The sequence below is a fragment of the Rhagoletis zephyria genome, unplaced genomic scaffold (assembly GCF_001687245.7).
Source record: "Rhagoletis zephyria isolate East Lansing unplaced genomic scaffold, Rhagoletis_zephyria_1.1 Rzeph_scaffold_02503, whole genome shotgun sequence".
Lineage (NCBI taxonomy): Eukaryota > Metazoa > Arthropoda > Insecta > Diptera > Tephritidae > Rhagoletis > Rhagoletis zephyria.
Window position 1 is genome coordinate 1 of NW_016159587.1, and position 20,003 is coordinate 20,003.

Sequence of the window (20,003 nt, forward strand, 5' to 3'; positions counted from 1 at the left end):
GAGTTCCACTAACGGCAGCCCCAAGAAGCGTGCAGCCTCTATGGGGTTGATCCACAGAGACAGCGCCTTTAGGGTTGTGGGCTTTTCCGGGCATGCGAAGAGATGTTTCGAGTCGTGAGGGGTCTCTCCGCATGCCGGACATTCATTCGGCACATCCGCATTTAGCCTACTCAGGNTTCTGTGCCAACTGACGCTAATTGGAAATGCCAAGTGAAGCCAAATCCTTCTCCACGTGGTCTCTCCAACGCTGTGGGGGCCTCCCTCTTCCTCTGCTACCACCAGCGGGTTCCGAGTTGACTGCTTTTAGAGCTGGAGCGTTTCTGTCCATTCGAACGACATGGCAAGCCTGCGGAGCCGCTGTATTTTAATTCGCTGCACTATGTCCATGTCGTTGTTGTAGCGGCTATAACAACCCCGCCCAGATCGGTTGATATCTCAGTCGTTGTCGTCGAGTTCCACTAACGGCAGCCCCAAGAAGCGTGCAGCCTCTATGGGGTTGATCCACAGAGACAGCGCCTTTAGGGTTGTGGGCTTTTCCGGGCATGCGAAGAGATGTTTCGAGTCGTGAGGGGTCTCTCCGCATGCCGGACATTCATTCGGCACATCCGCATTTAGCCTACTCAGGTAAGAGTTTAGCCTGCTGCAGTAGCCAGAGCGAAGTTGGGATATTGTTGTTCTTGTCTCCCAAGGCAGATGGAGCACCGTCGCGTTAATGTCCGGTGTTTGTGTGCCTAGAACGGCATTCACAGGTCTAGAGTCTACATAACTCGAGACTGAGTCCCTGTGAATGCCGTTCAGGGCCTGTCGGTATGCTGACGGGTCCAGAGGCTGCTTAATGAACCTCTGGACTTCGTCCGTCAGTTCATAAAGATGCCTCCTTACGTGTCTAGGCGAGGGCTCTTCTGCAAGCAGCTGTCTGTTTGGGTGGCCGCATCTGTGGCTCCCAACCAGAAACTGCTTGCAGAGCATTATGTTATGCTCCTTGATTGGGAGCATTTTCGCCTCGTAATGGAGGTGGTGTTCGGGTGACATCAGGAGCTATCCGGTCGCTGTCCTGAGTGCGGTGTTTTGTGCTGTCTGTAGCTTCATCCACTGCGTCCTACTAGTCCCCGGCGACCACACTGGTGCTGCGTAATTTAAAACCGGCCNATTGGGAGCATTTTCGCCTCGTAATGGAGGTGGTGTTCGGGTGACATCAGGAGCTATCCGGTCGCTGTCCTGAGTGCGGTGTTTTGTGCTGTCTGTAGCTTCATCCACTGCGTCCTACTAGTCCCCGGCGACCACACTGGTGCTGCGTAGTTTAAAACCGCATAGTGCAAGTCTGAAGTACCAATGATTTTTGGCAAATATGAAAAAATGTTCGATATTTTACAAACAGTTGCCCGTATAGCAAAAAATTCGCTCTACCTAAACTTTATTGATTGACTTTATATTTCGAAGCAACCTTAACTGATATATTTTTTTTTTAAGTATTTGAAGACAATAAAAAAACAAGTGTTTCGCGACTTCGACATTGCAATGATTGTCAGCTCAAATACTATGGACATGTCGCAAGAAAGTTTCCATACAAAAGTAATCAACTCTGTCGCAAGGTGGCTAATGCGACACTTGCAACAACTTTGCGAAGTTTCATGAATCCAACTACTATTATATTTATTAATTTTAATAAGAGCGTTTCCTGACACAACGTCGTAGTTTTCGCGTTTAGCTCTTGTTTGCTTGTTACGCACTGCAGTTGTTAAAGACATATTATTAATTTTCATTAACTCCATTCATATTATGTCAATAATTTTTTGTATAAAAAATTTAATATCGCTATTTTATTTCCGATACCAATACCAATATGTGTGTTGACACTTAGCTTCCGATAAAGCATTTGATACTGGTATTAATACTTTTATAGTATCGCAACACCCCTACTTGTATGAATTCGACTTAATAATTACTTTTTAATTTAACTAATTTACAAAACTCTTGTCAATGTGGTACCCGGATAAATATATGTAGAAGAATATATCATTATACATAGATACACATACGTAGTTCCAAAATGTTGAATCACTTACAAGGCCGCCGTGGTCGAGGGGTTAGTAATATGCACTACCTGGGTCCTGGGTTCCATCCCTAGTCCGAGCAACATCCAAACAATTGAAGGCAATGGCAAACATCCGAGTGTATTTCTGTTATGAAAAAAGCTTCTCGTCGAAACCCCTTGCCTTTCGAAGGCGACGTTAAACTGTGACAACATCAAGGCGTATACCACAAAGCAGAGAAGAAGTTCGGTCAATATTAATTTATATAATTTATTGTGGTAACTCAGCGTTAGCAAAAAAATTACGCTTTACAAGCCTTTTTAGAACTTATGCCACTAAATCTAGTGAGATAGTGAAAGCCGGCATGGCACTCCTGAGGCACTGGACAAATTTTACTTTCTTCCAAGAAGCAGAGACTGGTGTTATCAAACTTTGGTTCCGAATAGAAATTTCCTTAGGTATCATATGAAAAATGAAAAAATTAATTTTGTCTCAAAATTTAAATGGTGGAACATAATAAAAATATGTACTTATTTTAAATGTTTTTATCATGTGTTGGAATTTTTTATTATTTTTTTTTCGTAGCCATTTCCCCTAGCAATAACCTTTTAGTGTGGACAACAATGATGTTTTTCAAATAAGGCAGATCGGAATATGCGCTCTCGGGGAAGACAACACCTGTAATTATTGTACCATGGTAGCCCACCACCTGAAACTTACCCAAATTGCTAATTAGTTTTTAAGACGAAAACGATCGCAGGCCTATGTAATTTTTAGAATTCTGAATATTTTAGAAGAAAAAGTTGCTTACGCTTCGAACAATATTGTATGCCCACATGGACTTTTAACTATGAAAACATTTTGGCAATACGCTCCCACACTCTCATGTAGCGTTTGTATGTGATTTTTATTTGATTTTAATTTTGATTTTCATTCCATGCTTTTTTCGCTGCTCTTTTGCATATTTCACCTTTTTAGATACTTGTTTTGTCAAGGGTCTGGCGTGCGACACAAAAAACGACACCCACACAACGATACCATTTGCATGCATCGCGAGTCATCGCTCAATAGCTCCGCTTCGAAGCGTTACTATTCATCAACTCGACGCTCCACCTGCCAACGCCACAGCACCATAAGGAGGTGAGTAAGACACAATAGCGTAATGGCGAATATATAAAAAAGACACACATACCCTGTAGGAAACTCAACTAACTATACATGCATTAAAAGTTCACTATTTTTCAAGTAGGGGTGATATGCCTCGACTACTTTGCGTTGCTTTTAACTTGTAATTTTTACATGGTGACGCTGTTTTCAGCTAACTACTAACTGGTTATTTATAAATAGGATTGCTCTGTGCTGATTAGTATAATGTTTTTGATACTATAGTTTTGTCAGACAGATTGTTAAAAAAAGAGGTTTGTTGAGGAATTCAGGAGTTTGATTTTATTAACAATAAAATGTGCTTAAAATTAAAAAGTTACGTGTATAAATATGTAAATGAATGAATGATATGAGTGAATCTTCGCAAAGTGAAGATTGGATGGGTTCACAAATTAAGGGAAACTTAAATGCATTTGATAACACTATCAATATGTGAACTGATTTACGACCTGATTGGTTAGATATGTATGCTTATGCAATGTTGTATACATATGTAGGAATGTATACGCGAGTTATTAGAATGATATTGATGTTAGCGTTGTTGAATTGAGGATGCAAAAAGAAGGAACGTTGGAAATGCGCTTAGCGCATTTATACCCATCATTGGAAATTCGGAAGTAAAAGTCCAAGTAGGGATGCTTTTCTTGAGCATTTACACAGGGATCCGTTGAAGAATAAAGCTGCGCAAGGATGCTCTCTTTAAGTAGGTGCAAGTCACTTAAACACGGATATATATATCATATGTATGTACATATCAGGGATTATGCGAATATTTGCATACGCATTTGTTATGCGAATGATTCGCATCATTTTACACATCCGCTTTTACATTCGCATTCGCATCAAATGATACGCATATTTTACGAATGCGAAAGTGTACAGGGCAGAGCGCGCAGTTAACGTCCACTAAGCACACAATCTCATATGTTAAAGGTTGTTCCAATTTAACGTTTAGTTTTTTTACAGGCAAAACAACCCTTGGACGCTGCTTCATGTTGTAGAAAATAGAAATATGTAGATTTAATTGGGCGCCATCAAATGTGTTCGCATTTGTTGTTAACGTTTGCACTTTATCCTCTTTTTCTGATGATCTGTAAAATACATCAGTCTATTCAAATTTTACGTAGTTGTATTAATAGTTACATATATATTTTAGTTAATGTGTTTACTTTATTCGTCGAAAGTGAGCAATTGTTCAGTGCAGCCGGCCTTATATACGAGCCTCTAAGACAGGCTTTCCCCAAGGGTGTGCCGTAAGCGTATGCGTGGGGTGCCGCTAGTGGCTAGAATATACTAGTGCCGCGGGCGAATTTTTTAAACTTTCCATACACAACGCAAGCGGTTTGATCAAACTTCAACATGACGGCCAGAAAAACAAAAAATTGTGATTTTGATTAAAATTACCTTCTAAAATTTCTCCAAATTTTTAACTTTTAATCAGCTTCTTTAAAAATTTAAAATTTTTGTATAATACATAAAGTGCAAATTTAAGTAACTAGCACATTCCGATGATTTTTGACAATTTTTTTTGTTGACGGTGTTCCGCATTTGTTTTTTTTTTTTGTTAAATTGTCGAACATACTTTGTATGGAAAAAGTGCGTAACGCCGCCATAAAAAAAAAAAAAATGCCAAAAATTAATGGTAAGTCCTAGATGCTTGAAATTTGCACCATATTATACTAAAATTTAATAGACTATTAAACTGCATACCACAAATTTTGCTAAAGATTCGGATTAAAAAGTTACAAACTTTGGTGAAATATTTTCATAAGAAAAAAATAAAGAAAAATAGCCAAAACTTGCTAAAATGTCGCGTACTACTTTATATTTGGGTCACTGTATTTTTTCCAAAGAAGGACGTAGCGTAGATTTTCTTCTTAAAATTTTTGTTACGAATGTCTAAAATCTTAGATTGAAGTTTTATTCGCAACACTTGAAAATAACTAAATAAAGCAAAACTCTTTGGGAAAACAATAACTGTGAATACAGTATATTTGCTTTAGGGTGGTCCAAAAATGCTTGTGAACAAAAAATTTATTTTTTCCCATATAAAAATACATTGAAAGCTTTGAACGCCTTGAGCGACCTATCATGTTTTTTGATTTCAAAATAAAATAATAGGGATATACTTTTTTCGATATAGAACAATCCTAGGGGGCGAGAGCATTACAATTCCTACTTTACTGTTTTTGGACCACCCTAATGTACATAGATATGTAAGTATGTAGATACCCTGCTACTCTGTAGTGGTGAACTCGAATACCACCAGTTGGGTTTTCAGCTCTACCAGTCCTTATTTCCTTTTACCATTCTAGCGACTGGTATTTTTAAGCTAAGTACACACCAGCGCAATAACGAAAGTGATAGAGATAGCGGGAGAAATCGAACGCAGCACTGTATTCAAATCAAAACGTGTCCCAACGGGATCTATCGCTGCGATTGACGTTAATTATTACCATCGCTATCTCTATTGCTAGCACTATCGCAATCTCGCTGATGTGCGTTTAGCTTTATACCACGTTTCCACGCTTCGTAAATCGCTCTCTAAGTAATTCGTGAATTGCCCTGTTTCCACGCCACATTCGTAATTCGTTTAGCAGCTCTACTTCTTCATCTTGTTCTCGCTATTTATTTTTGTGTACTGCAAATATCGAAGATGGAGCAAATAGTTAAGATTTTAATTTATATAGAGAATATTTTATTAATATATTTTCCAGTAACTACACCTTTTTCAGTTTTAGTTCAGAAAGTTGCACTTCATATTCAGAAATTCCATTTCAAATTCAGATAGTTACAATTCAAGTTCAGTATTTCCATTTGAAATTCAGAATTTGCATTTCAAATTCACAAAGCTACAATTCAAATTCACAATTTCCATTTTAAATTCATAAAGTGGCAATTCCAATTCAGAATTTCCATTTTAAATTCAGAATGCTGCAATTCAAATTCAGAAAGTTACATTTAAAATTCAGAATTTCCATTTCAAATTTAGAAACGTTCAATTCAAGTTCAGAAAGTTACAATTCAAATTCAGAAAATTTTAATTCCAATTTCAGAAATTTCCTATTTAAGTTAAGAAAATTTCATTTTCACTGTACGATTTTGAGATTTTTTATTAGTATCTTCGTTTGGGACCATATTCCTATGCTAAATCCATTAGAGACAATATGGTCTAAAGTATAGTAACTTCTCAAACCTAGTACGAATGTGCTAAAAGTTCAAGGTCCAGGATTAATGAAGCAGAGGCGCAGTACTTGGAAAAAAAATTTATCATACCAAGGTAGCCATATCAGGTGGAGATTGTGCTCGACCACACATTGCATTTCATTTCATGCTGATGCACTTTCCAACTGAACAAATAGGGAATACACATTTTTGAACATTCTTTGGCTAGTGCCCTTTCCTTTATTTTATGTTTATTATTTTTTTATGAAAGTATACATAGCTCGTTATCTAAGGAAAATCATGTAAGTCATAATTTAAAACGTTGTAAAAAAATTAGAAAAATTCTACAAACTTTCATAAAAGATGTAAGCTTTTTAATAGGATTTCTTAGAAAGTATCAAGTTTTGTAGCCCATTCAATTTTACAAGGTGGAGATTTTAAGTAGCTAGGACTTACCTTTTTTGTTGAAATTAGAAAATGAGCACTTCTCCATACACAAAAAATGTCGAACATAGTTTGCATGGAAAAAAATGCGTGAACAAAAAATTGCCAAAATTCAACGGTAGGTCCTAGGTAGGCTCTATTATGCATACTTGGCATTGCTTGAGAGTTGTCACATAAGGCATCTGTTAAATGAGCTCTGAAGCCCCGTTTGGAGGCGAACAGCTCGGGGAGGTCTTTCCCAATTCTGACGGAGCTGGTGGTATTGCTCAACGTCATTTTACACAGCCGTATCAGTTTGGCGGGGATGCAAAATTCAGACATAGCGGCGTATAGGCAACTCATTTTAGTGCTGTCGAAAGCGGCTTTAAAGGCGACAAATAGGTGGTCAGTGTCGATCCTTTTTCGCGGGTCTTTTTAATGATTTGGCGTATTGTGAATACGTGGTCTTTGGTGGATTTTCCAGACCTAAAGCCACACTGATAAGGCCCAATCAGTTCATTGACGGTAGGCTTCAGTCTTTCACACAATATGCTCGATAAGGCCTTGTAACCTATGCTTAGAAGGCTGATCCCGCGGTAGTTGGCGAGAATGGCGGGGTCACCTTTTTTGTGGATTAGGCAGAGCAAACTTAGATTCCAGTCGTCGGGCATGCGTTCATCTGACCATATTCGCGCCACCGTACTTGAATAGCTCAGCTGACAGGCTATCAGCTCCAGCAGCTTTATTGTTTTTCAGTCGCGTTATTGCTATTCGTACCAGGGTTGTTGCGAATATTCGCTTTCGCATTCGCAATAATCAATGCGGATCCTTTGCGAATGCGAATATTGAAGGAACCGGAAATAACAGTTTTTTTTACCAGTTGAACTTGGCCAAATATTTTTGATTCCCAATTAAAAGTCTTTTCCGGTTAATAAACAAACCGCTTATCCAAATTTAACAAGTACCAAATGAAGGAAATGTCTAAACGAGCAAAGCAACCTATTGAAAAATATTTCAATAAAAAATGTTATTTAATTACCATAGAACAAACCTTGGGTCTGGTAAATGAATTCCTTTAGTATTAAATGATAAAAAAATACAAATAGAGGTGGTAACCTTCTTTCGTTATTTCTGCTTAAAAGCTATTTCAGTCACAGAAGAAAGGATTAAAAATGAGTTACAAAAACTAAAATCGAAAATTCAGAAACAACCAAAAGAATGAGAATGAAGAATTCTTTGGAAAACAACAGTGTTTAAACAACGATCTTGCCATGATACAAGATTGTGAAGATGGAAGTCAGAAGGATACACCCGACATTTGCAGCCCGATGCAATTGTCAATAAAGAATTATTTCACCGCAATAAAAAAAAAAACACAACTGAAAGACCTCTCAACTGGTACAGCGTCAAACGAAAAGAATTTACAATTTTGTCAAGTTTCAAGTTTTTCAGGTTTGTCGCCGCGAGCGAGCAGTTATTTAGTGGCGCAGGTTTGATTTACGACCCTTTAAAAACTTTTTATTGAATACAATGTTCCAATTTTTAAATTCAAATACTAAAAAAAAACATTATTAAAAATTACTAACCTTTTCATTTTAATTTAACTAAATCACCTAATTTACTCATCTAAATTATTTCTTAACAAGTAAAAAAGTCTAAGTTCGGGCGGAGCCGAACATTAAATACCCGGCGCAAGTATTCAGTATAGTTTTATCACCTTTCCGAAAACTACCGCTACATGGTAAGCAGTGGTGGTTTTACGTCTCTTTCAAACATCTTCGATAGAACGTTCAGTTAGATATAATGAGATAAACTTATATAGATATATGTGGGCCGCACCACGCCCATTTTCCAAAATTCCATAATAATGTTACTTCTTTTCAAGGGATTGTTGTTAGTATAAATTTTGGGTAAATTTAAATAAATTTCGATATTAAAGTTTCAAAAAAATATGAAATTTACCGCTATAAAAAAGTGGGCGTAATTTTAGTCAGATTTCAAAACTTTCAACGTTTTGCCTTTATGTGCCAACCATAATAATTATACCGAGTTTGGTACACATTGATCGAGCGATTACCGAGATACACATACGTGGTTATAAGTGGGCGCAATCACGCCCATTTTCCAACCTTTTATTACAAGCCTATTTTTTGCTAAAGAAATATTGCAAAAATCAATTTTGAATAAATCAGCTTCAGTATTTACTAATCTATAGAAGCTTTCGTATTTCTCTAAATTACCGTTATATGGGATGTGGGCGTGGTTATCTTCCGATTTTGCCCATTTTCAATCCCATCCGTCCAACGCTCAAAAGAAGTACACATACCAAGTTTCGTTAAGATATCTCAATTTGTAGTCGAGTTATCGTGCGCATAGATGGACGGACGGACGGACAACCAGTCACCGCTTAATCGATTTCTTTTTCATTCTGATCATTTGTGTATATATTTGTCTATATCTATCTGCCTGTTTTGCCTGTTACAAACAGCCGTTATGTGAAGAAATTTATAATACCCTTGTGCACAAGTGCGCTCGGGTATAAAAATACTTGACATCCGCATCCGCGGATGTTAGCATTTAAAGATCCGCATCCGCATTCGCACCCGCGGATGTCTAAAATTCCATATTCGCAACATCCCTGATTCGTACCTCGTCATGGTCAGGCGGAGGAACATCGGCTCCGTCATCATCGACTGCGGGCTCGGGTGCTTCTTCTCCACAACTTTCCGTGCTGCTACCATTCAGTAGGGCGGAAAAGTGTTCACTCCATAATTTAAGTACGCTCTGAATATCGGTAACTAGGTCGCCATTGTTGTTCTTACAGGAGTACACCCTGGCCTTGAAACCTTCCGTAAGTCGCCTAACTCTCTGGTAAAATTTTCGGGCATTCTTCCTGTCGGCTAGCATTTCAAGCTCTTCGCACTCACGTATTTCGGCCTCTTTCTTCTTATTGCGGCAAATACGGCTCGCTTCCCTCTTCAGATCCCTATAGCGGTGCCACATAGCGCGCGTTGCGCCCGATCGAAGCGTGGCCCTGTAGGCGGCATCTTTTTTCTCTGCAGCTTCCTGACACTCCTCATCGTACCAGTTGTTCTTTCGGGCTCGCTGAAATCCGACTATTTCTTCGGCGGCGGTACTTAATGAGCGAGAAACGTGCATCCACTGCTCGCATGTGTCGCTTTCTTGAAGAGCGCTCGGTGAGAGCAGGTGTGAGAGTCAAGTAGCGAATGCATTGGCTGTCTGTTGTGATTGCAGCTTTTCGCGTTAAGCTTTCCTTGCATATTTGGGCGCACATTTTTTGCTGCACAGAGGCGGGTGCGTATCTTGGCTGCAATAAGATAGTGGTCCGAGTCGATATTTGGGCCTCGGAGAGTATGTACGCCCAAAAAACTGGAAGCATGCCTTCCGTCTATCACAACATGGTCGATTTGGTTTCTCGTTTTTCGATCCGGAGACAGCCACGTAGCTTGATGAATCTTTTTAGCTTGAACTTAGTACTGCATACTACCATGTTTCGGGCCCGGCGAAATCGTTAAGCCTCAGCAACCAAATACACGTTTATATAGCGAGCCACTTGTTCCAAGACAGATACCCGCTTGCAGCCGCACCTACTGCTGAACAGACGCTGCACCCTTCAGTGAGCCCTTAAACCGAATAAGTCGGAGTGGCCCCACCGAAGCTTCCTCTCTTTCTGCTGACCCAAGGCTTCACTCGGATTGGTTACTGCATCTCGCAAATGGGGTGCTCAGAGCGCGAGAACGAGAACGCAAGAGTCGAGATTGAGTATAGCCGTGCAACTGTAACTGCATACACAGCACAACTACTATACCCCATCACTTGTGCGAAAAAATAATAATGTGACGTCAGCATTAGCGGTCCGCGGAAGGCGCACTTAAAAAAAATTTAGGTTCCAGTTTTGTAGCTCATTTAATTCTAGTAATAAAGTGGAAGTTTCAGTAGGGTAAGAATTCGGGTTGATTTTTGATATTTTTTGCCGAATTTCCCTCAGTTGATGTATCACCTTTTGACGTTGGGAAATTAAACTATATATGCCGTGGCACAAAGTCTCAATGTTTTTCGAAAATTTTTTACAAGCGTAGCTTTAGCAAAGCTGAAGTTAGTGGCATGTGCACTTTATATAAAATAAATCGGTTTCTGCAACCAATAATGTTTTCAGCACGCCCAAGTTTCCAGCCAAAACATTGGCTCCATCAGTGGCCAAACCAATTAGGTTTCTTATTTTTAACCGATCGTTTTTTTTTTTGCTAAAAATTACTTGTTAATGGATTGGCAAATGTTTCAACTATCCGACCAAAATCTTACTTTGCCTACCAACCTACCAAATGAAAAGGAGGGGACTAAATTTGGACGGTAAATTCCAATAGTGGCAACACTGAATGGATCGTTTAAATGTAATTTTTTCCCATTTAGTGAGTTCATTTCTAAAATTTCTCAATCCTCGTGCTAGTAGTATAGAATTAATGATACTCAGCCCGATAACCAAAGAAAACACGACTATTGTCGCTAGTGTAAACGAAAGGAGATTTTGGGGCGTTCATGTAACAGGGTGCTTAAATTTTAAATAATATCTGCTTGATAAAGTTATCGGTTTAGATGAATACCACTACCATTTCGGTTTCACTTTTTTCTGAAACACCTATACATTAGCGTGGGCCGAAAATCCGCTTTTTTAGAATTTTGATTGGTAATAGCAAAAATATGATTCATATGCTTAAAAAAAAATCTGTGTGAAATTTGGAATTTTTTGGTCAATATCCTAGGCTCGCCCAAGTCCATCAAAGTTCAATATGCTCAAAAAATAAAAATAATAAATAAATTAATTAATACTTTTTTTTACTAAAATTGCAATAATCTTCGAAAGTATTAGTCCTACATAATTTGGTATATGGACCTTTTTTTAAAGAATCAAAGTTAGCTAAAAAAAAAAATTTTTTTTAGTACTTGAACTTTGGTGGACATGGGCGAGCCTAGGATATTGACCAAAAATTTTCACATTTCACACAGATTTATTTTAGAGCATAATGAACCATATTTTTGCTATTACCAATCAAAATTCTAAAAAAGCGGATTTTCGGCCCAGGCTACTATACATATATTATATCATAGGTGGGCAAGCCCGAGGCCGAAAGGAGCCACATGTAAATTCAAAATGCTACACAGAGCCACAACAAAAACAAAAGTTTTAATTTTAAATAAAATTATTAAATGAAATGAAAAACATTAATTTTATTATTATTCTAATGTACGTAAGATAGATATTAAAGAAAATTCAAAGGATCCCTTTGGCCAAATTTTCAAAATTTTGTTTAACGTCAGTTAAAGCCGTTCGTAACAGTTCTGTTAAATGATGGTTAGTAAATTGTGAACGGTATTTTAACTTTAAGAATTTCATTGTAGAGTACAAATACTCACGTAACTATGTGTATGTTGTACCACAAATTGAAAATATACGACACGCAGCTGCGTTCAACAGCGGATATTTTAAATCTGGTACTTGTTGCGGAATTCAAGCAGTGGCAAAGCTTTATGTTGCATTTCCAGTGCCTTATCTTCTTTTAATTCCAAAAATTTCAACTCTTGTTCATTGTTAATTCATCCTCAATCATGTTACATAAAAAAAGGTTTATGAAGTAAGCAATCGTACATTTATTTAAATAATTTCAAATCGGCAAATCTTTTCTCAAAATCTGCTTTTAAATCATGCGCAATATTTTTTTATAGCCATGGAAAATTATGAAATATTATTTTTTTGAGATCGAGTATTAAAAAAACATAGTTTTGTTTCAAAACTTCAAATAATTTTCGACAAATCAAAAACATTTTTATTCTCTCCTTGTGGAGACAAATTCAAGTTTTGCAAATGTTCCATCATATCGGTAAAGAACATTAAGTCGCAAAGTAAATTTTCATTCTCCAATTGCGGGTAATGTTCCGGTCTCAATTTGCGTATGTGTATATAAAAAGGAATAATATAAAGTAAAAACAGCCAAAATGTTCTAAGAAAAGAGAAATTAAAAAGAGCCGCATTTGGCTCAATGAGCCGCGTTTGCCCACCGTTGTAATTATTATCTGAACATACACTAGAATACTTTTCACCATTAAGGGCCATTTTCACCATCTCTGGTTAACACTAATCCCCAGTTAAACATCGTTACCGACGCTACCGACACAATGTTACATGCATGGAGTCAGTAACGTCGGCAACGATGTTTAACTGGAGATTAGTGTTAACCAGAGATGGTGAAAACGGCCCTTAGGGCTGGTTTCTCAATATCTGGTTAACACTAACTGCAAGTTAAACCAGGTTATCGACTCCCTGTTATATGCATGAAGTCAGTAACGTCGGTAACGATGTTTAACTGGGCTTTATTGTTAACCATAGATGTTACCTATAGGACCGGTTGTTCAATGTCTGATTAGCACAAATCGGAGGTAGAAGCTCCGTTTAAATACAACGACTGCTTTATCGATCACATGTTATATGCATGATGCCGAAAACGTCGATAATGATGTTTAACCAGGAAGCAGTGATAGCCAGACATTGAACAACCGGCCCTAAATGTCTGACCGCATGAAAGCAAGCTGCATTGTGTGTGCAGTTTCATCAATGTTTTCGCTTTTCTTTTTTTCATCATAGCCGTTTACAAGAGACCACTATCACAATGGTGACGAATGGCAATCAGAATGGCGGACCGCTCACCGACATGTCCGACGTTGCTTTGGCCAGCGAATTTTGCGATCATTCATATCACTACCAACAACAACATCAGGCGCAACCACCGCGTCAGCAACAATATCGTCAGCTGGCACTCATGTGATGAAGCCAAATAAAGGGGCGCTGCCATCAGGCCAAGGCAGATACAATTGAAACAACACCCGAAGCAACAACAACAACGGTTTGCTGCCCGAATATAAATGATGCAGTTGCTACAACTACAACGGCTTCATTGCTGACAAGTTTAGGAACACCCGCAGGATGTATCGACTTGCGCAACTTAACTGTTTTGAATGGACAACGCCCTGCAAGTACCGCCGATGAGCCAGCGTTACAAGAGCAACAACAAAATCAGCAGCAAAAAAACATAAAGCAGCAGCGACGCATACATTTCCACCTCGTTGGGTGCACGCAAATTTAAAAGCCCGGCCACAAATTACATGTTTCCGTTAAAGCGTGCTGAGGAATTTAAGTACAGGAAAATACAGGACAAAGGATTTGAACCTACATTTAATGTAAGTTGTATATGTATATAAAACTAAATGTAAACGTGAGTTTACTCGTACTTTCTTTGAAAACAACGATTATATACAATTTTAACAAAATTATATTCTTAAAGAACTTAAACATAATAAATTAAGCGAAACATCGTATTATATGTACATATATGTATGTGTAGGTAACAAAGTATTTATATCAGGGTTGTACACTTACACAAATTTTCACATTTTTTATACTTACATTGTAAATAATTGTAAAATATTAGGTGTATTCTCCAAATCTTGCAAAGTCATTGCAAGTAGCACGGATTGCATAACTTGCAAACACACAACAAAAAAATACATGGGAAACAACATTTCCTATCGCTGCAAAATATACAACGTCGAAACCCATGTATATATTTTGCCAAATTGCATACCAAGATAAATGCGACCCTGTGCTAATTATTTTGTTGTTGGAATTACTACATATTTCTCTCATTCCTCTCATCTCGCTCACTTCTCTTTTTTTTCTGTCTCTTGTTATTGTATTTGATACATAATTTCGCTGCTTGATGCCCATGCATGCTACCACTTTGCAATGGGGTGCTCTCGTACTCTTTGAAATTGGGAATAGTGGGTGCATTCAGATATGCATCAAGCCAAAGCATCAGTCTCTTTTACTTCTAAACTATAATTGATNTCTTTTTTTTCTGTCTCTTGTTATTGTATTTGATACATAATTTCGCTGCTTGATGCCCATGCATGCTACCACTTTGCAATGGGGTGCTCTCGTACTCTTTGAAATTGGGAATAGTGGGTGCATTCAGATATGCATCAAGCCAAAGCATCAGTCTCTTTTACTTCTAAACTATAATTGATGGAAATGCCTTATTTACGCAACTAAGTTCCAATTAGGCATTTAATCGTGGTTGCGCATTTCCATCAATTATAGTTTAGAAATAAATGCGTCTGATGCTTTGGCTTGATGCATTTCTGAACACACCCAGTATTTTTGCATTTCGTGCAAACCGTGCATTCGGCAAGACTTCGAGAATGCCCCTATTGTAAACAATTGTAAATTGGAAATTATTTACATTATTTACAATAATTTACAATTAAAGAATTATTGTAAAAAATGTAAATATTTTACAGGCACAACCCTGGCTGAAACACACAACAATATTTACCAATATTTACATTGTTTACAATTATTTACAACAATTTACAATTACTTATAACTGCTTACAATTATTTACAAATGTACATTATTTCCACCAAAAGTATCGCCCTGTTAATATTTACGTTATTTACAAATAAAGAATTGTAAATATGTAAATATTTTACAGGCACAACCCTGATTTATATATGCAAGTTTGCATTACATTTGTACATGTGTAGTTTCTACGCTTTTTGCTGGAAACTTCCGAAGTTCATGGTCTATTTTAGTAAATGAATACTTAAACGTTTCATTAATATTTGTACAGCATCTAAATATTGTATTTTAATAATATGGTTTGTAATAAGGTTTCTCTTTATATTAATTATATGTATGTACATATGTTTATCTAGATACATACGTATGCCTATGTGTACGTTTTTTATGCATTAGATGTATGAATATTAAATTCCAGTCTCAAGTATTGCTAGCTAGTCTGTTCCTTTACCTGTCAGATTTGTGTGTACGGGAAGGAATTCTGACTAAATCCTGTAAATCTGACTAGGAAAGGAGTCGACTAAATAACTAATTTATGTAACTGCATACTATTATAAACATTCAAGTGAATTGAACTAAATGGAATTTATAAATATTTCACTTTCATGTTATCACATATAGCAAACATGTGAAAATAATAACAATATTTAAAAACTATTATTATGTGCATACAATCATATGAGCAAACGAAATGTGAGGGATAAATGCGCAGCCTAATATTACATTTACGTTGGACCCAATGTCGTGATTTGAAATCAGTCATTTGAATGTGTTTACATTGCTTGATTTGCATTTTCTTTGACTTCTCATGAATTGAAAAGGGAAAACAAAACCAAAATGAATGTAAATAAATACTGAATGGCTCATATATTTTAACATGTTTTGGACACAAATTATGCAATTATTCTTTGATTAAAGTAAAATGTGTTATCTTATGTATAAATCAACAATTTGTATACCCAAATTTCAAATATTTATTGTTTTCGTCGTGTTTGTTTTGATTTTGAAAAATGCCAAATGTGAAAGACAAAGGCGTTTGAAGAGCTTTTGTTTTTGTGTGAGTTCAATAAAATATCCCATCCAAGGCATATCAAAAAGGCATACGAGCAAAAACAACATTTGCGTGTATTTTGTTGTTGCTTCTGGTATCGAAAGTGTCAAAAACTGTTCTGATTGTTTTTTTATCACCGAAGTTTTATTTACCGAAGTTTTGGTGAAGTCACTTGATGACTTAATTTTTCAATGCAATCACAAAAATATTTGTAAGAATTTGTATACAAACGATATGTTATCATTAATAACAGCCTATTTATTTCAAAAGCATCTAAATTATTTAGCAAATTACAAACAAAAGGAACTTATTTTTAGCAGCGACAACTGTTCAAAGCTGTCGTCTGATAGACGTCCTCGACGTGGTGTGTTAAGTATTGAGGCAAACAAAAAGAGTCTTTCCACGGCGGCTGAGGTAGGCAGGGGTGCGTTGTATTTAATGTATGCCCTTTTAGCAGTAGGGTAGCGGTTCAGCATAGCACTTTGTCCTAATTGTCGCCAACGTAGGTAGAAAGAAACCGTACACCATACCTTTATCTTTTTGTAAAAACCTTATAGTATCGGCGATTGGTTGCAGCAATTGCAAATATTCCTCCATCTACCTAATACCGCTCTCGCGGAATGTCGTCAATTCCAGTTTTTCACTCAAAGTACTCAGTTTCTCTTTGCGTGAAATCAAAGCGAATTCCACCTTATTACAGCGGGACATTGCAATTGTGAGCCTAACGCAGAAACAATTTGCTCTGAAGATTTCGGTATGTTTAATGTGTTCCACAGATTAGAGCATTTCTTCATTAGCTTTTAAAAATTGCCCTTAACTTTTAATAATCCCACTGGTCTTGGAAAATTATTAAATTTTTTGTCACAATAACAATACAAATTATAATAACTTACTAATTGTTTTTCATATGTATGTTCTTATGTTCAAAATTCTTAGTATATCTGTCGAGTCAGTAAATTTAGGGTGTGGGTCAAACATCTAATATACCTTGCCAATGACTTTTCAGAAAAATTACTGGACAACTTTTCCAGTTCCATTTCTTCCACAGCTTCAGTATCCTCTGTGCCATTATCGCTTTAACAAAATTCTACTCATTATCGGTAACACTTGCAACAACTTTACGAAGTAGTTTATTACTCGGTACATTTAACCAATGTCATGCATAATGCAAGTCGCTTATTACAGCAAATGTAATTAAAAGATTGTTTTTTTTTCAAGAAAAGTAGAAGAGTAGAAATTAAAATTTAATAAATATGTTGTATTACTTATTCATGTAATACAGGTAAAATGCGGGTTGCTGACTACAACCCAACTATACCTGATTCCAAATGACTTCAATTGAATTCAAATGATTGCAATCAAGTGACTAACAAAAAAAGACTTCAAAAATTAATAATTAGTCGCCAAAATTATTCTAAAGAGTGTCTTCATTTTTTTAGTCTTAGTCATGGAATACAAAAATTTTTTGCTAAAAAACCAAGTGACTCATTATTCGCAAATGATTGCATTCTTTTACATCTCTGGTCCCTAGTAGCTCAACTTTGGATATGTCTTTTGTGCCAAGTTTATCATTTCTATATTCTTCGGGAATTTTAAGTGAATCTTTTATAATATGCAGCTGTCCGTTTATTTCAGCAGCTAGCTTTCATTCCACCAAAATTCCTTCTTCTTATATTTCTGGTCTCTTCTTCAGGTAGTCTAATAAAATGAGATATTATGGTCACGGTTTCTAACTTTTGGATTCTTGAAACCGGGACGCATAAAAAGTCAGTCCTTTTGCTCGCCCGCAGGTGCCCGAAAGTGGTCAATTTGTGTCTCTTTGGTTGATTCTGAGCTAGTGATATTTGCTTCTCACTAGCCTGAAGTCAGCCGGGCTATTTTTCTGGGCGAGTTTGTGAAAACCGGAAGTAATTGCAGAGCACCATCGATATGTAGTCCTCTCTTGGCCATAAATTTCGCACTTACGCTCATTTGCCCAAAACTAGCCCTAAAAATAGAATATTTATTAACAAAAAATCACCAACATCATCAACCACATGGTCAAATCTAAATAGCAGCAAAATAGCTGCCCGAAATAACAGCTATAACTTCGATCAAAATGTAAATTACTGTTGTTTTTCCACAAAAATGTTCATTAATAATAACGGCCTCAAGCTTAATCAAATTGTTGAATATAATTGTTATAAGACCATAAATAACAAAAAAGAAAGTAAAATTTCATATACAAAAAAATTTCATAAAACGAAGCTTCAATGATAAATTACTAAATTACTTAAAAAGTTTACTAAAATATAAATAAAAATGTACGTATACTGCCGCACTAAATTATTGGCACAAGGAACTTTTCACAATGTATGCAACATTTTTACTTAAAATTGTCGGCGAATTTTTTATAAAAATATTTTTTATACTACAACAAAAAATATAAAAAATCTCTTTACTTCGTGCAAAACTCAGGTAAATTCCATACATTTTCCTACACGTTGGCATTTTAGTATATCAATATGCCAGTTTGAAGTTAGTAAAAAATCGCATTGACCTTTGGGAATTTCTCTGCAGGTAATTTCTTGCAAACAAAACAAAATATCGGACATACTTTGTTTGTACTTCATAGTTTGTACTTTTACTCTGCGGCGTATAGTCGCGATTAGTAAATAGAATATGTAAAATGTAAATATTTAAGTATTTAAAGAGACCTAAATTTTTTACAACGAGATGTCTAAATTAATTTCTTGCCGAAAATCGCGACGGTTTGCCATATTGTACCGGGACCGGGACATAGCTCTTAAAACCGGGACAGTCCCACCGAAAACGGGACGGTTGGCAACCGTGATTATGGTCATTAATATAATATGGGGAAATAAAAAAAAATGGGTTTAATATGAAAAAGCTTTTATATGTTTAAGTTTTTACCATGCAGGCATTAGTGTAGTTTTCTGTTGAAAATGTTTGACACTGGAGCAGTTGGAAGCTGAATAATTTATTTTGTACATGTACAGGGCTCGGAATTTCAAATGCATGTTTTTATTTTCACAAATCATGAACTTTCCTTTAAAATGGAATTCAAACGTTAATGCATAATTTTTGCATATTTTGCAGTAAATGTTTGGCTTTGCCTATTTTGCAAAAATCCCTTTTTTCGCATCTTTATTGTGCATATTTTAGTATATTTTACAATAAATGCATGTAGAGTTTGCATATTTTTGCTTTGTTTGATTTACAACCATTTGAAGTATGTGCGACATCTCTTGACAAAACAAAAAATACCTATAATTTCTTCCCAAATATTTAACTAAACCACTTCCAATGTTCCTATTTAAGCTAAAAGCCTGATTATGGCAACTTAACTTAACTTAACGGAACGTAGAACTTATAGAATCAAAATGAAACAGATTTCGATGTGGCATTAAGTTACGTTAAGTTACGGCTGTTCAATTATAAGCAACATCCATTTAACAGAATTTTTAGGTGAGTACCGTAAGTTACGTTAAGTTTCCATAATCAGACCATAAAAATCCAGCTTCTTAGAAAACGTTCAAGAAAAAATTTACATTATTTCGGAATTTTGACATCTGATATTTCACAGCCTGCTGTCTCACTCTTTCTTCACGAAATAATGGAACGGGCATATATTTCTGTTGAAAATATGGGTTGCCTTGTCCTCCTTTTTTATAAAAAACTTTACAACATCGTAGTAGAAAGCGTAGCAAACTTCTTAGGAACTCCGTACTGTCTT

General features: G+C 36.4%; 1 protein-coding gene across 1 annotated transcript; it reads left to right on the top strand.

Annotated features, from left to right (window-relative positions):
- Positions 1-2,909: 2,909 nt before the first annotated feature.
- On the top strand, positions 2,910-14,284 carry LOC108367025 (neuropeptide CCHamide-1 receptor-like). Its single transcript, XM_017621544.1, has 2 exons — positions 2,910-3,173; positions 13,444-14,284. Exons 1-2 carry the CDS (start codon positions 2,971-2,973, stop codon positions 13,622-13,624), a joined length of 384 nt encoding a protein of 127 aa, XP_017477033.1. The 5' UTR covers positions 2,910-2,970; the 3' UTR covers positions 13,625-14,284.
- The last annotated feature ends 5,719 nt before the right edge of the window (positions 14,285-20,003 follow it).